Source organism: Protopterus annectens, chromosome 8.part0, assembly GCF_019279795.1.
Source record: "Protopterus annectens isolate FY-2018-M chromosome 8.part0, PAN1.0, whole genome shotgun sequence".
NCBI classification, from domain to species: domain Eukaryota; kingdom Metazoa; phylum Chordata; order Ceratodontiformes; family Protopteridae; genus Protopterus; species Protopterus annectens.
In genome coordinates, this window is record NC_056741.1 from 1,978,833,865 (window position 1) to 1,978,856,479 (window position 22,615).

Sequence of the window (22,615 nt, forward strand, 5' to 3'; positions counted from 1 at the left end):
GATGTTGTCCCTTCGCACCCTGTTCTCTTCTTCTCCAGGCTTTCTTTGTATCTCTGGACTTCAAGGATGCTTAGCTTCACATCCCAGCTCATCCCCTTTTTAGGAATTTTTATGTTTCTCTGTCTCTTTCTTGCACTTTCAGTTCTCTGCTTTGGCCTTTTTACTGCACCAGGGGTATTCACCAAATGCCTTGCATCTCTCATTGTCTTTTGCAGGATGAGAGGGGTTCAAATCTTTCCTTACCTGGATAACCTGCTCATTCTGGCTTTATCCCTCAAGGTCTTTCTTCTCACCTCCATTTTATGGTTTGTCCCTTACAATGCCTGGGGGTTTATCATAAACATTTCAGAAATCAGTCCTGGTTCTTTCTCAGAATCACATTTTTCTAGGTTGCAGGATCCAGGCCATTTCTATGCTGGCATCCCTGCCTCTACCCAAGACTCTCTCTAATCAAGTCTCCTCCTCTTGTGGCTTTAGTCAGAGCCAGGAATTTCCTCGGGGTTCTAAGATTCATGGTCGTTAAGCTTCATCAGCTTTATCTCGAACCATGACTTCCTTTTCAACCCCCGTCCCATCTCTGGAACTTTTTTCAGTTGGCTAGGACAGGAGCTGGAGAGCTTTCTTCAGTTCCCTCAAGGTCCAGGGTCTTTAGCCTCCTCAGAGGTCAGACCACATCAACATAAAGAAGATGAGTGCTCCTTTGTTAGCTCTTCAGACATTTCATTCCCTCTTTCTTCCGAGGCTTCTCAAAATCTTCCTACACAACACCACAGTGATATATATCAATGAACAAGAGGGGGGGGGGGGCACAGTCCTATCTTCTTTGCAGGCTTGCCTTTCTGGTCTGGGATCTAGCTGTCATGTATCAAGTGACTCTTCAGGCTGTCTACATTCCTTCAGAGCAAAATATAGTGCCAGACACACTGAGCAGGTCCAGTACACAGGATCATGAATGGATGCTTCGCAGAGATGTGTTTACGGACATTTTCCATCAGTGGGGTACTCCAAAAGTAAATCTTTTTGCTTCCCCTTTGCACAGACAACTTCCTCTTTTTGTGCCAAAGTCCCACCTCCTCTGGCTTGAAAAGTGGAAGTCCTGTTACTTTGTTTCTCTACAGCTTCCCCTCCCCTTCCTCTGATTCCTAGAGTCCTGCTCAGGATCAAGCAAGACTCCCTCAAAATCTTGCTGGTGACTCCCTTTTGGCCCTGACAGCATTGGTTCCCCCTTCTCTACCTAGCCAGTGGCAATCACCATAAGTTACCTTGCAGGGCGGACTTCCTCCCACAAAACAGGGGGGGTCTCTGATCCATCCTCAATTGTCCACGCTTCAAATGATGCTGTCATTGAAAGGGTTTTGATCCTTTTTTGGCACCTTTTTCTGATGACGAGCTTAGGGTTCTGCAGGAGGACAGGAAACACTACCAGGAAACCATATTTGTCCAAATAGAAGAAATTTTCTGTTTGGTGCCCTTCTCGTAAGCACTATCCATTTTCTGCAAGGATCCCACTGGTTTTCTCATTTCTGTGATTTACTCCATGCTGGGTTAGCTTATTCTTTGGTTGAAGCTCACCTTTCGGCTATTTCTGCCATTGACTCCTCCTCTTGCCTCTAGATTTGCAGTCAATATCTTAAAGGTGTGCTTCCTATCAGGCCTCCCAGGAAGCCTATTCCACCCTCCTTTTGAGCTTTGAGCAGCTTCAACTTCATTGCAACACTGTACTTGTAAGTTTGTTTTTTTGGTCCTTCTTTCTGCTGAGAGATTTTCTGAACTCCAGGCTGTTATGGCTGTTCCTCCCTGCTTGGTTTTTCATAGGGACAGGGTGTCTCTTCATACTAATCCTTCTTTTATGGCCAATGTGGTTAATGAATTGTCTCTTAATCAAGCTATTAATCTGTCCTCCATTTTTTCGTCTCTGCCATCTGCTAGTGAGAATGTTCTTCACTCTTTGGATTTGGATATACAGCTCCAATATTGTTTGGATAAGACTAAGGATATTCACAAATCTGAGCATTTTTTTGTTTGTTCCCTTTCATCCCAGGTCTCTAGGTTTGGCTTTTTAATCAAACCATATCCTCCTGGATCTCTAAGGCCATTTATTTTTGTTATTTATATCAAGGTAGATGTCTTCTTCCCCTGTCAAGTCTCATTCTACTAAAGCTTATTTCTTCCTCTGGTGCTTATTTCAAAGGAATGGACACCAGTTCCATCCTTGAGGCTGCTACTTGGTTTTCTGTCTATATCTTCACTGAGCATTGCAAACTGGTTGTTGTTTCCAGAGCAAGAGCTGGCTTTGCCAGAGCTATCCTGCATGGGTTACTAGAGGGTTCCTCTATGCCTTCCTCCACACAAGTTTCCTCTTGAGCATTTTTACTCTTCCCTTATGTGAAGAATACTGCAACAGTGGTATGGAAAGACATAGTACAGTTGTGTAAAATCTTACAATAACAGCAGACTACCTTCTCTTCACTGTTGCAGTATTTGCTCCCTTCCTTCTCCTCCTTCTGCTTTGCCTTATTCCATTTGTTTTCCTGGCCTGGATTTTTTTCCTTTTTCTCCTTCTGGATGCACATGTTCCTCCTAGTTCCTAGGACAGTTTGTTCCTCTTGGTACTTTTCAGTTCTGAATTATGTACTGCCGTATATCCAGGAGCGGCCTTAGGTCAACTGGTGCCCTAGGCAAAAGGGCTCTACAGCACCCCCCTCCACACCACCTAGTGCCCCCATCCTGGTCTACCTACACCAAATAAATACCGGAAAAGTGCCCCTGCTAGAGCGGCACCCTAGGTGGCCGCCTAGTTGGCCTATGCCTAAGGCCGGCTATGCGTATATCACCTTTATGTCCTACGCCTTGAGTAGGGAGCAAGTGTGTGACATGCCATATCTGTATTTTCCTAAGGCTTTGGTATATTGGCTGGATGTTGGGCTGCCCTTGGCAGGGAGTCCCTTTCATGAAGAATACTGCAACAGTGAAGAGAAGGACATCTACTGTTATTGTAAGTTTTTACACAACTTTACTTTTTAGTGAATTAGTGGTCACCTATCCAGTAGTATTTCAGAAGTGGAAAGTTTACAAGTGGGAATAAACTTGCTACCTTCGAATCAATCTGAAAGCCTCACCAAAGGAATAAAACTGTTTTTATCTGAATCTTCCACATCGGCTGTTAAGTAAGCTTACTGGGAACCTGAAGCATCAGAAGAAATGCTAAAATCAACGTGTGCAGTTTAACATTTGACAAAGGAAATTACTGTTGCACTATGTCTTGTGTTTGATCTATAAAAGCTACATCATACTGTGTCCTTGACTAGGTTTCTATTTTTTGTTACCTTGCTAGCCAGCATGGGAAAGTCTGAACTTTTTTATTACACATGCCCATTTGAATATTAGTTGGAAATATATAGTTATAAAGTAAGATCAGCTTTACTTATGCTGTAGTGGACAGACTTTATATTGCAACTAAAGATACATATATTGATCACAAATGTTTTTCACAGATGAAACAGTATGCATTATTTGTAGCATTCATTTAATGTTTCAACAATATAAAAATAACACTTTGCTTAACCAGTTATTTGCAGTTTTATAAATCAAATACTTTGCTTGGCAAACATGAGCTGCAGCTAACATAACTCAGAAAATACAGTTATAAATAAAAGAGGCTCCTTATTGCATTTGTGTACACATACCTTATCTGATTATTTGTATAGTATTAAAATGCATCATTGCTTTGGGTAACAGAATGTACTTTTAAAGTATGACTCAGAGTAATTTATTTGCAGTTTTATTTGTAGCACTTTGCCAGCAAGGAATGTTGCTTTTCTGTTTTATATTTTTAGTTTTACAACCAGATAACCTAGCAGAATACCAGCATATAACATACAAAGCACAGGGAGGTATTAATTCATATTTTTGTCAAGTAATTCTCATTTATGAAGGAACATGTAGGCCACAAGCATAAAATGAAAGTTTGGGATTGTAGCCTAAGTAGCTGTCGTATGTAGTACTCGCATCTAGACACAACAATTAAATCAAAACTAGATGAGAATGCATATCGCAAGCAGTAACATAGTTTTGTACTTTCCCCATCATTTGACCTTTGCAAAAACATGAAAATATCACAAGTAATTACCTCATAAGAAACAAACAGAACAGGTTATTGGCAATGATATATGGGGAACTTAGTTGTTGTTGTGTCTTTCGGCTTTTCCCGGTTAGGGGTCGCCACAGCGGAACTCCGGTCCACTAATGATTGGCAGTTGATTTTTACGTGCTGAGTTGCCGGCCCTAACGCACAACCTTCAACGAAGGTACGCCCATTCACGTATGTCTCCACACAGAAGACACTCTAGCTGAGAATTGAACGGGACAATGTCTTGCTGTGAGGCGACAACGCTACCACAGCACCACCACCGCGGTGATGTTACCAAAATCAGTTTTTATGCATGGCTAATGAGCTGTGTCCTTTCAGAGCTAGTAAGTGGTGTTATTTTTAAAAACAGATCTTGACAAAAAAAAAAACTGTATTTTTTTTTTTTTCTAAAACTTTATACAGATTTGCATATTTACTAAGAGAAATATGTCTTAACTGCAAAATGTGATGAATTTAATGCATTAAAGCCAGGTATACTTTTATCCTGAGCTATATGTGAACATCCAGCTGAAAGAAATTGTGACAAACTGAAGCATGCTGACACTACAGTGACTCAAGAAAGAACTTCCAGATGGCACTTATTTTAGTACTTTTCCCATGTTGGCTTGTGTGAACCTGGATCAGTGATGATTGCATGGTCAGCCAGTCTCATACCGCAACACAAAGGTATGTTTGATTTGGCTGTACTACAAGGGATCTTGTGACTGTCCACCTCTCAGGGGTGATAACCGAGTCCTACTTGTGAATCTACCAAGATGTTTTGCTTTCCTGTTGCACTGATCCTTTGTGAAGAAGGATATGTTTGTAGGTTTAAGTGACAGCTTTGACCTACTGGACTTCAAGATGCTTGGGTACCATAACCGCATTAATATGCTTTATAGCAAGAGTACTTTTCAAGCAAGTTCATGTCTGACTGACATCTCCTTTTAAGGGCAGCTTACTTCTTAATCTTGGCACAGTGTAACATATCTGTCATTTTTGTTCATGTGTTGTTGATTATTTTTAGCAGATGTTTCTATGACCTGCTTCTAGCTCTCTGTAGTGTTTTAACATTACCTTTCAAATGCATCTGGATCAGTTAATTCTGTATGGAACAAGCAGAGGTCACTTTAAATAAGCAGTAAGAAACCGGGGATAATTACAGCTCTGGAATAGTTCAGATTTTTCAAGCAAGGAGTTTTCAGGCAAGGAACTGTACATTTAAAAGTTGTTTCAGAGACTGCAAAAATGCTGCCTTGTACTACATAATGGGTCAGATCTGTAAAATATAATGTGATAGTTATCTCCTAGCATGACTAGGCATGCCATTCAGAATTATTTGGGGTACAGTATATGCTTGTCAGAATTTGGGAGATTTACACTGTTCAAATTTAAATTGCTGTCTGCACTCATCCATTGATCTTAAATTATTTACTTTTATGATTTCACCACGTATTTTGTAGTCATAGTTTGCTCTTTTTGCAAAGTGTCACGATGATACATTTACTGACATTAATGACAAAGCATTACTACTGCACAAAATATGTAGATCTGTAGACCATCTTAGAGGAAAAACTGTCACCCAGTTTGGCATCATTGGCATTTTGAGCTATTCATAGCCCATCCTCACCCCTCATCCCTCATCCCTGTAGTTGAGAAGAATAATTCAAAAAGAAGGGGCTCTAACATAGAACTGTGAACCTAGTAGAATGTCATAGGTAAACCATCATCTTAACATATTGTGGTGTTTAACCGGTGATTTAGAGATTAAAATTCTTGTAGAGTGACACTTAAGGTAATGTCTGAAAATTAAAAGCATTGTGGAATAGTGCCAAATGCCTTAGCAAGAGCAAAATAAGTAGTATGCACTGTTGACTCTTCAAGTGCTGCTATTACATTTCCAAAGAATGCCACAAATTTCAAAAGGCAACATCTATTCTAAACAAAATGTTCTAATCCTTAGCAAAGCACACAATGAGTATCCAATTGCAAGTCCAATTGCAAAAATTAAAAAAAAAAAATACAGCAATCAGGACCAAATAAAGGTGAAAAAAAAGTATTTTTTAATGTCTATAAAATACTGTCAGTGAACTACAAATCAGCTAAAGCGTGTCTGGTTTCATGGTTGCTGTACTTTTGGGTTATTTCTCTTCTAAAAGCTATACTGTTCTGTATCTAACAGGAGTAGGCTCTGTCTATAATTCTGGACGAGTTATGTTGCAGTTGTCTTCATTGTGCACAGAATGCAAGCCAGGAAGAAGAGTCTTCATTGTTGGGGTCTGATGTGACACCCCACTCAACACATACTCCTTTGCGATCCAATATGGTTGTTACCTAGGTCAGGGATGTGCCTACTTGCTAACATATTGTTTAACATGGTCAGGAGAGGGATATTGCTTGCTTTATTTATGAAAGCACCTGATAAGTTCCCTAGTTTTATATAATTTGAGTTTTTAATTTTACTTTTGGCAGCTGTTATTTATATATATATATATATATATATATATATATATATATATATATATATATATATATATATATATTTAAGAAATGCTTCCTTGTGACACCACTCAGGCTTGTGTCTTTGTTTATTTTGAAGTTTGCACATAATTTTAATTTTTCTTCAGTCTATTCCTGGTGCTTTTGGTCTGGTTGTTCACTTCTTTCTTTACTGATTAAAAAAAAACAATGCTCTCAAATTTCCTTTTCAGTTTTTGATATAATAAATATACATTATTGCTTTCAGCCTTTGAGATTATGAAGAGTTTAATGTTGGATATCAAATATTTGACAGGAAAAATAGGCAGTTTCCATACTTTTATAGACTTGGTTTTATGGATCCGTGGCCCCTTCTAAAAGTGCTGTTTAATAGTGTTATAAATGGGGGGGGGTATAAAATCTTTATTACAATACTGGTGAAAAAATTGGCCCAGATACAGACAAAAATGATAGTGGTCAATGTAGTTTTATAGAGCAGAGGCAAAGTCGTTATGATATAAATAAAACATTAGTGGTCCAAAAGCAAGCAAAGCAAAATAAAGAAACACTGTTATTACAGGGGTTGGATGTTGTTGAGAAGGCATTTGATAGGTTGATAATAGAGGTTCCTAACTGTGATACTTTGGAATTCACACTGCCTGCTGAGGTGGTGAATTTGCTGAAAAGTCACCAAATGAAAATGCTTAGACGTAAGGAAAGTGAGAGATTTCTATCAAAACACTTGCTACTTGGGAAGAGGTATTAGGCAAGGATGCCCTGTCTTGCCCATATTGTTTGCCCTTTATAGAGAGCCTCTTGCAGCTAAAATAAAAATGTTCACAATACAGGGATACAAGTGGTATGAAAGGAAATAAATGCTTGCGTTTTTGCAGATGATACAGTCCTGTATATAACCAATACAGGAAGGAATAGCCCATGACTTAATACAATGAACTAGTGGGCTACAAAATAAATGAAGGAAATACAAAAATTATATTAAATTAAAGATATGATGTAGAGCAGAAGTACCCATATTTGTGGGGTATGACCAAATTAGATATCTAGGGCTATAGATGATGGAGACAGAGATCGACAAAGGAAATGTGGAGGTAAACTAAAGTGATAGAAAAATCTTAAGAGGATGGACCTGTTGAATATGGACATGAATAGTAAAATAAGGGTTTTAAATAAATTCATGTTCCCACTGAACCTTTATATAGGGCCAGCATATTTTGCAAGACATGGGGGGTCAATTTCATAAAGGGGTATAGAAATGTATTTGGCAGGGTAAGCATCAGAGAGTAGGCTGGGAACAACTAGCATTGCCAATACAGCAATGAGAGCTGGATATGCCAGGTCTAACATTGTGTTTTCAGGAAACGTAGCTCAGACTGAGCATATTCCAGATGGAGTAGTGTAGGGTAAAATGGAAAGTACTGGTAGGAGAGCAAAGGCTAGGGTGGGAAGATTTTGTGTCCATACCACCAGTCTAACACTGAGATGAAAATGAGGAAAGATGTGTAGCGTGGTTTGTGAGTAAAATGTTGAGAGATAGCTGTGGAGGATGACATTCATGAGAAATGTTAAGAAAGGAAAACTCAAAATTCTGTAGCCAAGAGAATGGAGGCAGACAGGACTAGAACCCCAGTACAGGAAACAAATTGTGCAAGACTGGGAGATTAAGAGCTAGAACTGAGCCAGGGAAGATGTACTAGACTGAATAATAAGTCTTTATGGGGCATAATATATGGATATTATAAAGAGATGGCAGTTTATTTAAAGACACTTGCATGTAATTAGTGATAGATGAGATTAAACAAAGAGATGGCAGAAACAGGAATAATTGGAGAAAGTAGAATGGGTTAATTTACTGTAGGAAGCCAGAAACATAGTAGTAAGAAAAGAAAGCTAATTACAAGAGGCTATAAGGCACTAGTAGGTAACTATAAGGGACAGAGCCACAAGAGAAGACAGTTGGAGTGAAATGTTAGGAAGACTGTATACTAACATTCAGTGGGGATTAGTGAGCATGTTACAAAATTCAGGAAACTACAAATTTTAGCAAGGTGATACTAATGTAGATAGTTTTATACTGAGTAGGTTGCACAAAATGTCTTGTCAAGGAAATTGGGAATGCTGGCAATGTGATGATGAGGGCCAGTGAAGAATATGGGAATTTGTCTTTTGGAATTGTCAGGGATTAAAAACTTGAAGCGAGATGATCAATTATACTTAAGCTGACTACTGGAAACTGTTTATTAACATGAGTCTAGTAAAAAAGGATCTAGTAGTCACCAGTCCAGTACTAACACTGATTGTGTAAGCCATCACTTGCACTTTCCTTTTTTCCATCTACAACACTGGGGGATGATAATGAAGGAAATCAGGAAGAGTAAGTTAATTTGGAAAACAGAGACTGGTTGCAGCGAACATTGAAGAGAAATTGGGGATTTTGTAGTAGGTATCCAGGAGAGAAGTAGATTGAAGGGCAAGTATAAAAGTCTTTTAGCATCCTTAGTATGAATGAAAAGTTAAATGATAGAACATCAAGTATCAAGAATGACATTATTACAAAAGGAGTAAGCCAGGAAAACATGACAAGTGGAAAGTGATGTTACTGAGTTTTAATAAGATGCGGAAGTGTAGCTAGCTCAACCAGCACCCTGGGCTGGTACCATGAACTAGCCCCCCACCCACTCAGCTCTGCAAGTGAAGAGCAAAACAAATGGAATTCTGCAAAACTACAGGATGCCAACTGACTGGCTTCCTGCAGGTGATGCCCAATACCACATCAACTAAGAAGCCGGATGCACAACATGTCCCCCCACCCTCCTGACCCAGCCAGTCGGGTCCTATTTCTGCACCCTGCCTTCCCCAACCCTGTAGCAAGGAGTTATTTTATACCCTACACAGAGGTACTCTTTGTTACAGTTTAGACCCCACACAGAGAGCTACAGTCCACAGATTTGACAGCAAATGTAATACTGGCTTTTAAAAGATCATTATAAGGGAACTAATTGTGAAATGTAATCTTCTCTGACAAGTTTTGTTAATGTGGTTTAAACGATTAAAGAATGCTGTGACTAGCTACAATATATTGTTGTGCCAATGAATAACAAGTGAAACAGGTGAGATGTAGTGGGAAAGCAGTATGAGTGTGTGCAGTAAATATGGCAGCATCTGGATCACATACCATAATAAAGAGCTGGATAAGTGGAGAGTAACTGCAGCAAAAGTTATTAACTGTTCTCATTTGTCTTACAGTCTTTAGGGTTTTCTTTACAAGTTCTTGGTCTAAATAAATATTGTACATAGTTTGAGCTGTTTATTTGGGTACTTTTCCATTAACGGGTCAACAGCTTTCTGGGCCTGGATTTGCGTTAACAGAAAAGAACCAATATTTTAACTTGCCTACAATTATTGATTTTGTTTGTGATGTCAAACAGGTCAGTTTTCCTGGTGAAAAGTTTTAAAACAAACGCACACGTTTCCGGACCCAGATAACTTTTGGCAGTATGTGTTAAACTGGTCCTTATACCATTATTCCTCAACAGAAGAGTTTACATCCACTACCCTAGCACCTGGGCGAGCAGACGGGTCTCTTCACTTTGTCCTCTCTGCATGGGAGGATGTGAAACTCCTTAAAATGGAAACGTGCTCTCATTTCCTCATAAAAGTTCCTGTCAGTCAAATTTTGCAGGTAAAACAAAGTCAATCTGCCCTTTGCTTCAAATGTAAAAGCAATATACACCCCTTAACTTCTGCTTTCGCTGCTTTGATTTCTTACATCACGTGTTAAAAGCAAAAGTGACAGGAGGTAATCACAGTGCCATCTTTTTCTTACTGGAGTTAGTTGATGGTAAACAGAGCTTATTAATTAAGGGAAGTAGTGTACAACCCCACACTGATGTTTCAGCATTGTTTTACCTGCATATGCTGTGCATGCTAAAGGAAAATAAAAAATCAAACACCATTACACACACACCCAAATTAGTGTCTTCCGTGTAGAGACAGTTTTCTTTGTGCACATTTAAAAGAGGACTCTGTACTTTTACCCATTTGACATCCTCCAGCAATGCCTACAACTGAAGGCATGTACAGTGTTCAGACTCAAAAGTTTACCGCACCAGTCCTGTCATCTTGTGGGAAGCACAACACTTCCTGATACTTGACTAAAAAAAAAAGTAAAGCTTTCAACGTTTTTCCTAAATCACAACAGGTTGCAGATGAAAAGTGAAGCAATGCACTTTATCCAGTTAAACAATTACATAAAAAGGACCATCATAAATGGCTGGAGTTAATTGGATTAAGACATACTACAAATAACTGATTTTCTAAGTTCAACAGGGTGACACCGTTTCAATGACTTTTTTCGCAGACTGTCCAGAATGATTTTTAACCTCATATTTTAGTCTAAATTTTATAGTTTTCTGGCAACTCAGTGAGGACTGAACTCACTAAATGACATATATTTGAGTTTCAATCTTCATATATTTAAGAAAAATGGGTACTTTCCGTTAACGCAAATCCAGGCCCAGAAAGCTGTTGCCCCGTTAATGGAAAAGTACCCTTTATTTGATTAGAGACAATGTTTCACTTAATCTTTGAGAAAACAGACAAAAGTGATATCTGAATAATTAATTAATCAGGAAACGTGTAATACATTGAATGTTAAATTCTGTAAGCACAGGCTGTTCAGCAAACTGATATTCACATCAGTATGTGTAATTAATGAATTTCTGTCTGAATATCCCAACAATGTCGTGCTGTAAGTAGAAGTGCATGACGCATGAGGACTGCAATGTTGTATGCAGAATAAGAGGACACGAAATAATTGTGAAAATATCGACATACTGCACATAGCCAACTCAAAGGTAAGTTTATGTAGAGGATGGTTACAGACACTTGAGAAATGTTTTGGGATTTCACTCTGTACTGTACTGCATCAATTTCATGTGTCTTTATGGGGCATAATGTGGATGTTATAAAGAGGTGGTAGTTTAAAGACACTTGCATGCAGTTGCATTACTGTCCGCATTCATGTTATGAAGTTTGCGTATTGTCTAACTGCACCAAAAGGTAATTCAGCAGTACAACACATCATGTGTTTAGTATAGTTTTGGTGGGAGAATCTGGACTCCTTCATATGCAGGAATTAGTTTGCCGATAAAATACATTTGAGTTTCGTATCCAAAACTAAGGTGAACTAGCAGTCCAGGACTGCAGATGTGTTTTTCAGCATGAACAGATGTGGTACACTAAATCTTCCTCAGGCAGGTCATACTCAGGTGCAAAGGACAAAAATTGCCTTAAACTGAATTTTATCTTAATGAATTTTATCTTAATTGCTGCAATACATTTACTCTTCATGAAAGAGCTGGTTTGAACATCATGTACAAATCTTCATGTTGTTTTTGAAAAGTAATAGCACATGATTTTATTGCTGCTTCCTTACAGATTAGCAGTATTGTGCAGGAAGTGAATGTTGCCAACCAGGAACTGCTGAAGAAGTACCGGCGGGAGCTGCAGCTCAGGAAGAAATGTCACAATGAGTTGGTACGACTCAAAGGTAGGGTGACAGGCCAGCAGTGCGGGGAAATATCTAGTTGTGCGAATATTCCTTTAGAAAGGTAGAAAACAGGGTATATGAATAAGTAAAGGCTTGGTGTACAACCCTGTGGTCATAACCCAAGTATGCTTGATGTATTCATTCAGATGAATGTATTATTTCTGAGCATCTCAGAAAAGGTGTGCCTTGTGTGGGGCAAAAGAATCCTGTAACCTAATACCAAAGCTTACAGCACAAATTATTTATAGTTTCCTTCAAGACAGATCTATATGAAAGGTCACTTGTGTATTGGACAGCTACTGCAGATGATTCAGAATTTCTTCATTGTGTAGTGGTAACATTTGAAGTGATACATGCTATTACTGAATCTGATACAGTCTATCATAATAGAACAACTACATGAAGTAGAAAGTGAAAATACAAATTTCTGCTCTCTCTCTCTCTCTCTCTTGCATGACATATGTATAATGCTTGCCAAACCTGAATATGTACAAATCCAAAACTCAGAGCTGCTGTTAGTTGAGGTAGGATACTCACGCTAAAACACTAGTAAAACTCAGTCCAAAAAGATGCGTGACTTTCCAATGAGCAATAAAATGAAAGTAGAAATTCAAACAAATAAATCCATGTAAGTTAGCAAATTGTTTATTCCAAACGAGTAAGCTGCCAAAAGGCTTCTTCAGACTCTTTACACAAACTAAAACTTTGAACATCACTTTTAAAACCAACAAAAGCTTGTGATAGGATCTCTATAATCACATGTTTCCTTCATTTAAAAATACAGTAACCCATTAAACTCAGTTCCATGAATGTTACCTTGTTCAGCTAAGAAAAATACTGGTATATTAAAAGTAAGAACTGAATAGTTCAAAATAAACATACATAAAAAATACATAAAAACATACATAAAAATGCATCGGTGCCCAAACATACATTATATTATATTAAACAATTGAGTATATCTCAGAGCCTTGTCATATTTACTTATCATCTCATGGTGCTTTAGGAAAATCTCGCACTGAACTTTCAGGCAGTATATATCAGAAAAGCCATTTCAGACTTGGTTAGTATAACCCAAACTGCTTGTAATGCACATATTTACAAAGTGTGACTTTAGATATTTCCGTGTTTTACTGGAAGTTCATACTATCCAGAGTAGACTCGTAAAACAGTCAACAATTACAGGTGGTTAAAAACTTGTATCACATTAGTTAGGCTATTCTCGTATAAATCAAAAGTTAAAAACAGTTTTTCAAAATTACTTATTTTCTGCAGACTCTGAAACGCTTTTAAAAATCACAGCACAACAAAGTATTCCTTGCGCGTATGTGCCTGGTTAATTCTTGAATGCAAAACAAAGAAACATTGTGTCTATTTAAAAAAAAAAAGCCGATTAGGCTTACAACAGGCATAAGTACATGACGAGCTTTTCAATAGCTGTCCATTAGTTCATGCCTTAGTCTCTTCAATCTCCGTTAATAAACAGGGACATTTGACATTTCAGGATGTGAACGTAACTTACAAAAATGTGGGTAGAAGAATGCTTCAACAATAAACTAAGCAACAAACGCCTAAACAAACTATATGGAAACAGAGCAATATCTTAATAATTAACTTGACAGATCCACAATGGTGGAAATAAGCACACTGACTTAAGCAACCATTAATTGCACTTTATAATTGTTACATCCTTGATACCCAAATTTAAAATATAGACATTGTGAAGTGTTAAAACTCTTATGTGGTGAAGGAAAATATAGGAAGGAATACATGAGGGGGGGGAAAATGGGAAGTATTTTGGCACATATATTCTGTTAATCCCGAATGGCATCCTGAGGTGTCTTACATTAGTTTTATAAACAGTACTTTTCAATACTAAATATATGTGTGCAAAGATTCATTTCTTATGACAAATGTTGAAAGTATATGAAATGCCTACAATATGTCTGAGTATATAGATAGGTCATCTACACCATGGTCATAATGTTGTGAGGAAAATGTACCTAACTAATGTGGAATTTAGAACAGTTAGTGGGAGATCTCTTTACCTGCGTATTCTTCTACTTTTCAAAAATGGCTTTATTTGGATTTTATCGTTAAGGCCTGGTGGTTTATCGGACCTTAATCTTATGATCCATCTTGTTTCTTGTTCTAAAGTTCTGTTAATTAGATCACCACCTCTGAATCCTTCATACACACATTGAATGGCACAGAACTTAAAGGAATGACTGGTACCAGTTGAACTTTTATGTCTAGCCAATGCATTGGTTTCTGTACCTACTCTAAGGTGGTACGGTTCCTAATCCTCTCCTTAAATGATCTATTTGTTTTCCCTATGTAGTAACTATTACATCCTAAACATTTAGCCATATATATGACATTTTTACTTTCACAGTTGGTGTTAGTGTTAAAATTGTAAATGCTCCCTGTAGTAGGGTGCTCAAAACTAGTTTCTTTATTAATATAAATACATTGATTGCAATGACCACAGGGTACTGTGTTTCTATTCACTGTCAACCTGTTAACTAGTGGATGTCTTGGTCTACATAGGATACTCTTCAGATTGGGAAGGTTTTATAAGCTATCATGAGGTGTGGGGCCAGCAATCTCAAACTTCTATATCTGAATTCAAAATACCCCAGTGTTTCTTCATAATGCTTTTCACTTGCAGGCTCATTTTACTAAAAGTAAGGTTAGCTCTAACTTCATTCCTAGGGAACCTGAGCTAGTGGTCATTGCTTCATGTGCCATAAAATATGGTTTTACTTGTTCTTAAGGGCTCCACTGTGTTAATAGTGTCTAATATTTCTTTTTCTTTGTAACCTCTCTCCAGAAATCTCTCCTTCATGTCCTCTATTCCTGAAACATAAGTTTCTTGTTGTGGATTCAATCTAGATACCCTCATAAATTGTCCTTTAAGGACGTTTTAAAACACATGGGGATGCATACTTTGTCTATGTAATATATTGTTTCTTTGGCAATCTTTCCTATAAATAGTTGTGTTGATCATACCATTGGTCATTCTAAATACTTAAATGGAAGATTGCTAACTGAGAAGTTTGCAGTAAATTTTAAGAAGTCCGTGGTATTGTCCAAGTAAGAAACAAAGTTTAATAGGAGGGTTCATCTCAAGCCATATAAAAAAAGAGAGATCCACAAAAAAGACAGTACATTGCAGCATGTTCTATAAATGATAGATTATTGAAGAGAAAAATATCTTCCCATCTGGCCATGACTAGGTTGGCGCGAATATGCACCACATGATGTGCCCCAGCCACCATCCTTCTGTAAGTAAATGACTTCTTCAAATGCAAAGACATTATTAGTTAATATAGTCTCTAATAGCAGGGTCACAAGGCCAATCTTTCTATCAGTGAAGTCTGAATGTGTTTTCAAATATTCAGTGATCAGTCTTATTCCTACGCATTTGGGGATCACTGTGAATAAGCTAACCACATCAAGTGTCACAAAGAAAAATGTTGGTTCGTATCCAATGAGTGAGTTTGAGAATATAGGTCTAAAAGAAATTGCTTACTATCTTTCAGGATCTTCTTATTACCATTAACTAACGGTCTAAGTACACTCTCTAGATAAATAGATAGGGGGTTCTGTACACGGTCTAAAACACTCTTCTAGATAAATAGATAATTGTTACCCACCTTGACCTGCAACAATAGGTCTAAATGGTGGGTCTCTGCTATCTTTATGACTTTTAGGGTCCCCCCTGTATGATCGGTAGTGATTGTTTTGTCCACCTTTGTCCATACAGCTCTTGTGTTATGTCATGCGATAGTACCAGGTCATCTAGGGTATTGTAAACACTAAAGACCATGTTATTTAAATTAGCCTTAGTTACTTTTGTATATGTAGTTGTATCTTCAAGCATCTGAAACATTTTATTTGCATAGTAAGTATAGTCCATAATGACAACGTCCTCCTTTATCTGCTGGTCTTATTACAATAGACCTGTCATTTCTCAATGAATTCAAAGCTTGCCTTTGTTTATAGTTTAAATTCCATGTTTGGATGGTTTATTCTCTTGATGACTTCTATATTTCATCTTCCACCACATTCCCAAATACCTCTATCTATAGTCGGGTTCAGTGTGAACATATGTGTTTATTTGGACTTTACTCTCATAACTAATACTATCTGAGAGTTGCCAAAATCCAACCTTAATTGTAAATTCTTTGTTTCTATAATAGTATCTACTAGATCGTTAGGTTTTGTAGGAATAAAACCTAGGCCTTTACTAAGACCTGTATTTCATATTCATTCAGTGCCCTACCAGATAAATTCATGATTATTATTTTGTCTCCCCCATTTTCTTGATTGTGGGGCCTAGTTGTTCCTGTTCGCTATTGAGCCTTTCTTTTTTTCTCTCCCCCCTGCTTGGACCTTCTTTTTTCCAAAAAAAATGGTTTCTGCTATAGGGGGGGGGCGGACTCTTTGAAATCTGAATTGAAAAGTTTGCTTTTTTTTGCACTACTGCCTGCACCTGATCTCTGATGATGCTGTGATGCAACCTGTCACTCTCTCTCTCCTAACTCTCCTTCTCTCTCCTCTCTCCATTTAGTATCTGTGAGGGCTGTGAGTCTCTGTCTCTATATGATTAGATTCTGTCAACTGTGGATCAGGTCCTGTGCTGTTTCCAATAATTGAACTTCAGGACCATCACTCTGTTTATTAAGGGGTGAGTTTGTTGGACAATCTATTTTCTGTGTTAATATTTTGTTGATAACTATCTGGTTTGTTAACAGGTGTGGTTAAGGTAGTATTCCTGAAACTTTTACCTGTTACACCTGATGGTCTCTGAGATCCATTTAAATCAGCATTGAACCAAGTGAAAACATTATTATTTCTAAAATCTCGTAAATCCCTGGTAATTTTTACTTTTCTGGTCTAACATCGTTTTTCTAAAAAAAACACATCTTCTATAACTTTTCTTAGTTTACTCATACATATTTCATTATTACTATATTTGCATTCAAAATCTTTAAACAAATTGTTAACAACCAATCTCAATCTCTCCTCTTCAGGTAGGTGAAATTCAATCAAAAGTTTATATAGCTAAACTCAACTCAATATAGAAGATCTGGCAGTGAAGTACCAGAGGTGGGCATTTTTAGTACTGGGCTTAGCCCATATTTAAACATACTTCAAAATAATGTCTCTGAACTTGTAGTTTGATTAATTTAGTAAACACAGTCTCTAATTCATGTAAGTCTTTGGAAACATCCAAGTTAGTCATACTAACTGAGTATCAGTTCCTCCATCTCGACTGGATTAAAGTCCATGAGTAGGTTTGTACTCCCAGAGACACAAGTCTTAAATCTGTCCAGGACACTTGAAGTAGTTAATTATTAAGATATTGCTCTGTTTCATATAGACGCTGGTTGCTTCTTATTGTTGTCACCTGAAATGTCAAATGTCCCTGTTTATTAACGGAGATGAAGAGAGACTAAAATGATGAAAACTAATGGAAGCTTGAAAAAAGCTCATGTACTTATGCTCGTTGTAAGCCTAATCGGGCTTTTTAAATAGACACAATGTTTATTTTATTTTATGAACTAATGGGCACGTAAGTACGAGTAGCGCTCTTTGTTTTGTTTTGCATTCAAGAATAAACATACATATAGCCGACAACTTGTGCTTTGTTGTGTGTTTTTTTTAAAAAATCAGAATAAGTAATTTGAAAAAACTGTTTTTTTGAAAACTGTTTTATGATTTGATTTATACTTAGAATCTAACAACTAATGTGGATTTTTAACCCACTGTATTTTGTTTTTGTTTTGCGAGTCTACTTGGATAGTATGAACTTCCCAGTAAAACACGGAAATATCTAAGTCACACTTGTAAAATATGTATTACAGTATTTGGGTTATACCTATTATACTAACTAAATGGCTTTTTTTTGATATATATATACCGCCTGAAAGTTCAGTAAGATTTTCCAAAGCAATCATGGAGATGATAAAGTAAATGAGATGGCCTTGAGATATACTCAATTGTTTATATAATGTATGTTTTTTATTTTGAACTATTCAGGTTAAACCTGAATATGTGGCAATACCTTTACTAGCCTACCCATTCTAGTTGCTTTGCTCAAGGTATAAATGAGCATCTATATTTTACATTTTTTTGTCTCATGGCATTAGTGAGGTTTGCACATGAACCTGCTCTTCCTATAGGCCAGTTTGTCTTGCCTCACCCCCAGCTCTCCATAGAGGAATGTGAGACTTCACTCTAAAGCTGGCCAGGCAAGAAAAGAAGAGCTAGCATTCTGTGTACTTTCTTCTGCAGACCTTCACCAGGATTTGTTAGATGCTATCTCACCCTCTGTCAGCTGACAGGCTTTCCACAGACAATATAGTACTGGATTTAAAGATGAGAACAAACACTACCAACCACCCCAAAATACAGTGGAAGTTCTTGATGGAACATGCCTGTCACTTCCATTTTCCTTGGTACAAGCAACGGGACCTGACCAAACCCACTCAGGTGACTATCCACTATCCATTTCTCCTTCAGCTCTTTAGCAAGGTCCTCTAATCAGACTTCATAGGTAGGTACTAGGCAATTGGCCGTAGGGCCCATATAAGTGTAGCCAAAAAGGTACCCTGGCTTTCGCCACCCAAGAAAATTATTTCCTGTGCCCCTGTCGAGCAGAGCCACAGAAGTGATCCCCAGGGTGAATTTCTTATCTCCCATCCAATCATCAAGATTTTTCTTGGAGTGCTAATGAGGAGCTTTGTTTGATATAAGTAAGTAGTTTATTCCAGAGTACAGGAAGTGTCTGGGACAGGAATCTATCCCTCCAGCATGTTCTGTTTACTGACAAGGTTTAGGTCCCTAGAGCATGTAGCTCAGAGGGATTGGGATTTCTTTAAGTGGAGCATGTCCAACAGCTCTGGGTTTGACATAGCTTTGTATGTTAGGCAGAGATCACCTCTGACTAGGCTATATGCGATGGAGTTAAGCTGGAGTTTTTTGAGACAGTCTGCTTAGAGCATCTGTTTGAGGCTGGTAATCCTCTTTGTGAGGTATTTCTGCAGCCTTTCTAGTTGTTGTAGATGTCTTTTGAGGTACATACCAAAAGGGACATTGTACTCTATAATGGGTCTAATGACTGAGTATAGGGGAACAATGACCTCTTTTTCCTGGATGAGAAACCTTTTGTGATGAGGTGTGCCATGTAGAAGGATTTCCTGACTACTGTGGTGATGTGATTATCAAAGGAGAGACTACTGTCATCTGTGTCCCAAGGTTTCATATCACACTTTCGGTGTTATGTAGACTACTGTCTATGTGGTAGTTCATGGATACAGAGTTTTTACCAAAAGGGATGACAATGCACTTTTTGGCATTGAGCTTGAGGCCATGGCTTTGACACCAGGCATCTGTCTCAGTGAGGCCCTTTTGTAGGATGTCCATATCGTTAGGAGTTTCAATTATGGCTCCTAGTTTGCAGTCCTGTGTGAACTTTATTAGCCAAAGACTTTCTGTGTTAGCCTGTACTTGTGAGAAGTAGATACCAAACAGGAGAGGACCCAGGACTGAACCCTGTGGTACTCCACTTGTCACTGGTCTGAAGTCGGATTTGGTGTCTGCTACTGTCACAGTGTGGGTTCTGTCAGTGAGCCAGTTGGCAACCCACCTTGTGACATAGGGATTTATACCTAGTTTAGTGAGTTTATCTATAATTCCAGAGTGGGAGATGGTGTTGAAAGCCTTGGCGAGATCTAGATAGGCTGTGTGAACCACCTTACTCTCATATACGGCTTTGGTGACTGCTTCAAAGAAGTCCATCAGGTTTAGGAGACATGATCTGTCTTTTACAAACCCGAACTGGGTGGGATCCAGAGTTTGGAGATTACCAATGTCATTGTTTATACAGACCAGGCTCATCAGGCTAATGGGGTGGTCGTTCCCGGGGTCTGTGGTGGCTCCCTCTTTGTGGAGTGGGATATCCATCGCTATGTGCAATTCAGTGGGCACGCAAAGCCTGAGGTGAGGCTATGATTGAACATGGTGCTTAGGTGTTGTGCCAGTTCATTCTGTAGTTTGTGTAGAACGCAGCCTGGGATGTTGTCAGATCCCATGGATGCTGTGTTCTTGGCTTTGGAGAGTGTGGCTTTTACCTGTGCAGCTGTGATTACAGGAACTTTGCATTCTTCCGGTATAGACATGGGCCCTTTAGGGGGTGAGAGGGGGGTAAAGTTAGCACTGAACCTATCTGCCAGGATGTTGGCAATATCAGTTGGTTTTGTATATTTAGTGCCATTGTGCTGTAGCTCAGAGCAGATCTGAGTGTTGCCATTGAGATTCTTGACATAGCTATAGAATGCTTGGTGGCTGTCTTGAGAATCTGTGGTGATTTTGTTTTTGTAACTAGCTTTGGAGGATTTTATGAGGGATCCCAGATTTTTACTTAGGCTGACCAGGGAGTTCCTCCAATCGTGGGATTTTACTCTTTTTTGCAACAGTTTCTTTCTGCTGTTGTAGAGTTTCTTTATAGCAGGGGGTCACCAGATTAGCTTCCTTTTTTTGGAGGATAGCATCTTGGTTCTGTTAGGGATTGCATAATCCATGCACTCGTCTAAGTGCTTATAAAGTGCATTTGTGTAGGATTCAGCAGTCATACCTCTATTGTCCATTTGCATGAGTGTCATGAAGTTTGCCACTTCTGTCTTAAGAAGTATAAAGTTGGCTTTGGAGAAAGTTTTTACGGTGGTTTCCCTAATGGGGGTGGGGGCGGGATGTGGATGTTTAGGGTGATTAGCTTGTGGTCGGATCTGACCAACGAGGAATTTACCTCTGATGTGGAAAACCGGTTGCCCATGTTTGTAATGACCAGGTCTAGGATATTGTTGCCCCTGGTGGGGGTGTGGATAAGTTGATCCATGGCATTGGAATTTATGGATTCCAGAAAACATTGAGCAAAAGAGAGTTGGTACATGAGTAGTTTTCCCAATTAATGGTGGGGTAGTTGAAATCGCCCATTATTAGGGTGTTAGGTTGTACCCTAATATTTTCCAGTGTATCAAGAAATGAGGAGTGGGGCATGGTGGGGGATCTGTAGCAAGCTACAATTTGGATTGCGGTCTTGCCCAGAGTTAGTTGCACTTGGATAATCTCAGATGCATTATGCTGAGCCACTAGCCTGAAGGTGTGGATATCCTTAATGAATATGGACATGCCTCCCCCTTTAGTGTTTCGGTCCAGGTTAGGTGGCCGAAAGGTGTGATATGAATTATAACCTGGTAATGCAAGGGTGCTCTCTAGAGCCTTGAACCGGGCCTCTGTCACTGCACAGATGTCGATGTTGTCCATTTTAATGAGTGCCTCGAGTGAGTGCATTTTGAGTTTTAGACTTCTAGCATTGAGTAGCATTACCCTCAGATTTTGCTTGCTTGTACCTGTTATGGTGGTGTTTGTCATTTGAATCTTGCCTAAAACATGCACTATACGGGTGGCAAGAGCCTTAGCCAGTATCCGGAATCCCAAGGGCGACAGGTGCAGGCTATCTTTAGCAAAGCATTGTGGTCGGTCGATCATGTCATCCCAGGCAGACAGATACTGGATCCCCTTAGAATGACACCAGTAGCTTAGCCAATTGTTGAAGTCAATCATTTTGTCCTTGTACTGTAGTATCATTCTGGGTGATGGCAGGATGCTACTCAGGGCAAGGGTCATACCTGACTGGGCTACAAGATCAGACAGCTCCTTCATATCTCTTTTCATGTAGTCTAGGGAGGTATGTCTCAAGTCATTCACACCAACATGGACAATGACAGAGTCATATTTGTATGTGGAGTGACCTGAGTGGGTGCGTTATGTGGCGGTTCCTGGCACCTGACAGGCAGCTGACAGTAATTTTCTCCTTGCTTAGCCTGGTGAGTGGAACATCAGTGTGCCTGACTATAGAGTCACCTATGACTAGGGTGTTTGGTACGTTATGCCTTATGGGCTGTGGTTGAGTGGCACACTGAGTTTGTGGGCTGTGTGTCATTTGAGTTGTCTTGGGGGGTGGAGTTTGCTTGCGTTCTGCTTTGGAGGTCCCTGTTGCTTAGGCAGATTTTTATTGAGAGACTCCGTGAATGTAGGTGTGTGTGTTGTGTTTGTATGTGTGTGTTTTGGTGGTGTAGGTTTTGACGGGCTATGTGATGAGTGTGGTGTGGTGCAAGTGTTTACCCTCTCCTCTTGACTGTCTAGTCCAGTCTTGTGTGAAAAGAGCTTTGCTTCCAGTTTGGCTATATAAGTGCATCTCTCACAGGTTGTAGTGTTGGGTGGTAGGAGGAGAGGTTGTCTGTGTACATGAGGGAATTGCTGCATTGCCCCAAGATGCCCAGATTCATCAGGTAGACAGGAAAAAACACCAGGAGCACATGCCTGGATAGGCGCTTATTAAGTACTAAAACCTGTTTTCCTCTAGACAA

General features: G+C 38.9%; 1 protein-coding gene across 4 annotated transcripts in view; it reads left to right on the top strand.

Moving 5' to 3' along the window:
• Positions 1 to 22,615, top strand: part of KIFC3 (kinesin family member C3) — a 663,225-nt gene that overhangs the window by 508,796 nt on the left and 131,814 nt on the right. For all 4 annotated transcript variants that reach the window (XM_044081520.1, XM_044081521.1, XM_044081522.1 and 1 more), the window contains one exon: positions 12,065 to 12,176. In XM_044081520.1, the coding sequence (XP_043937455.1) occupies positions 12,065 to 12,176 (112 nt within the window). The remainder of the gene's footprint in view (positions 1 to 12,064; positions 12,177 to 22,615) is intronic.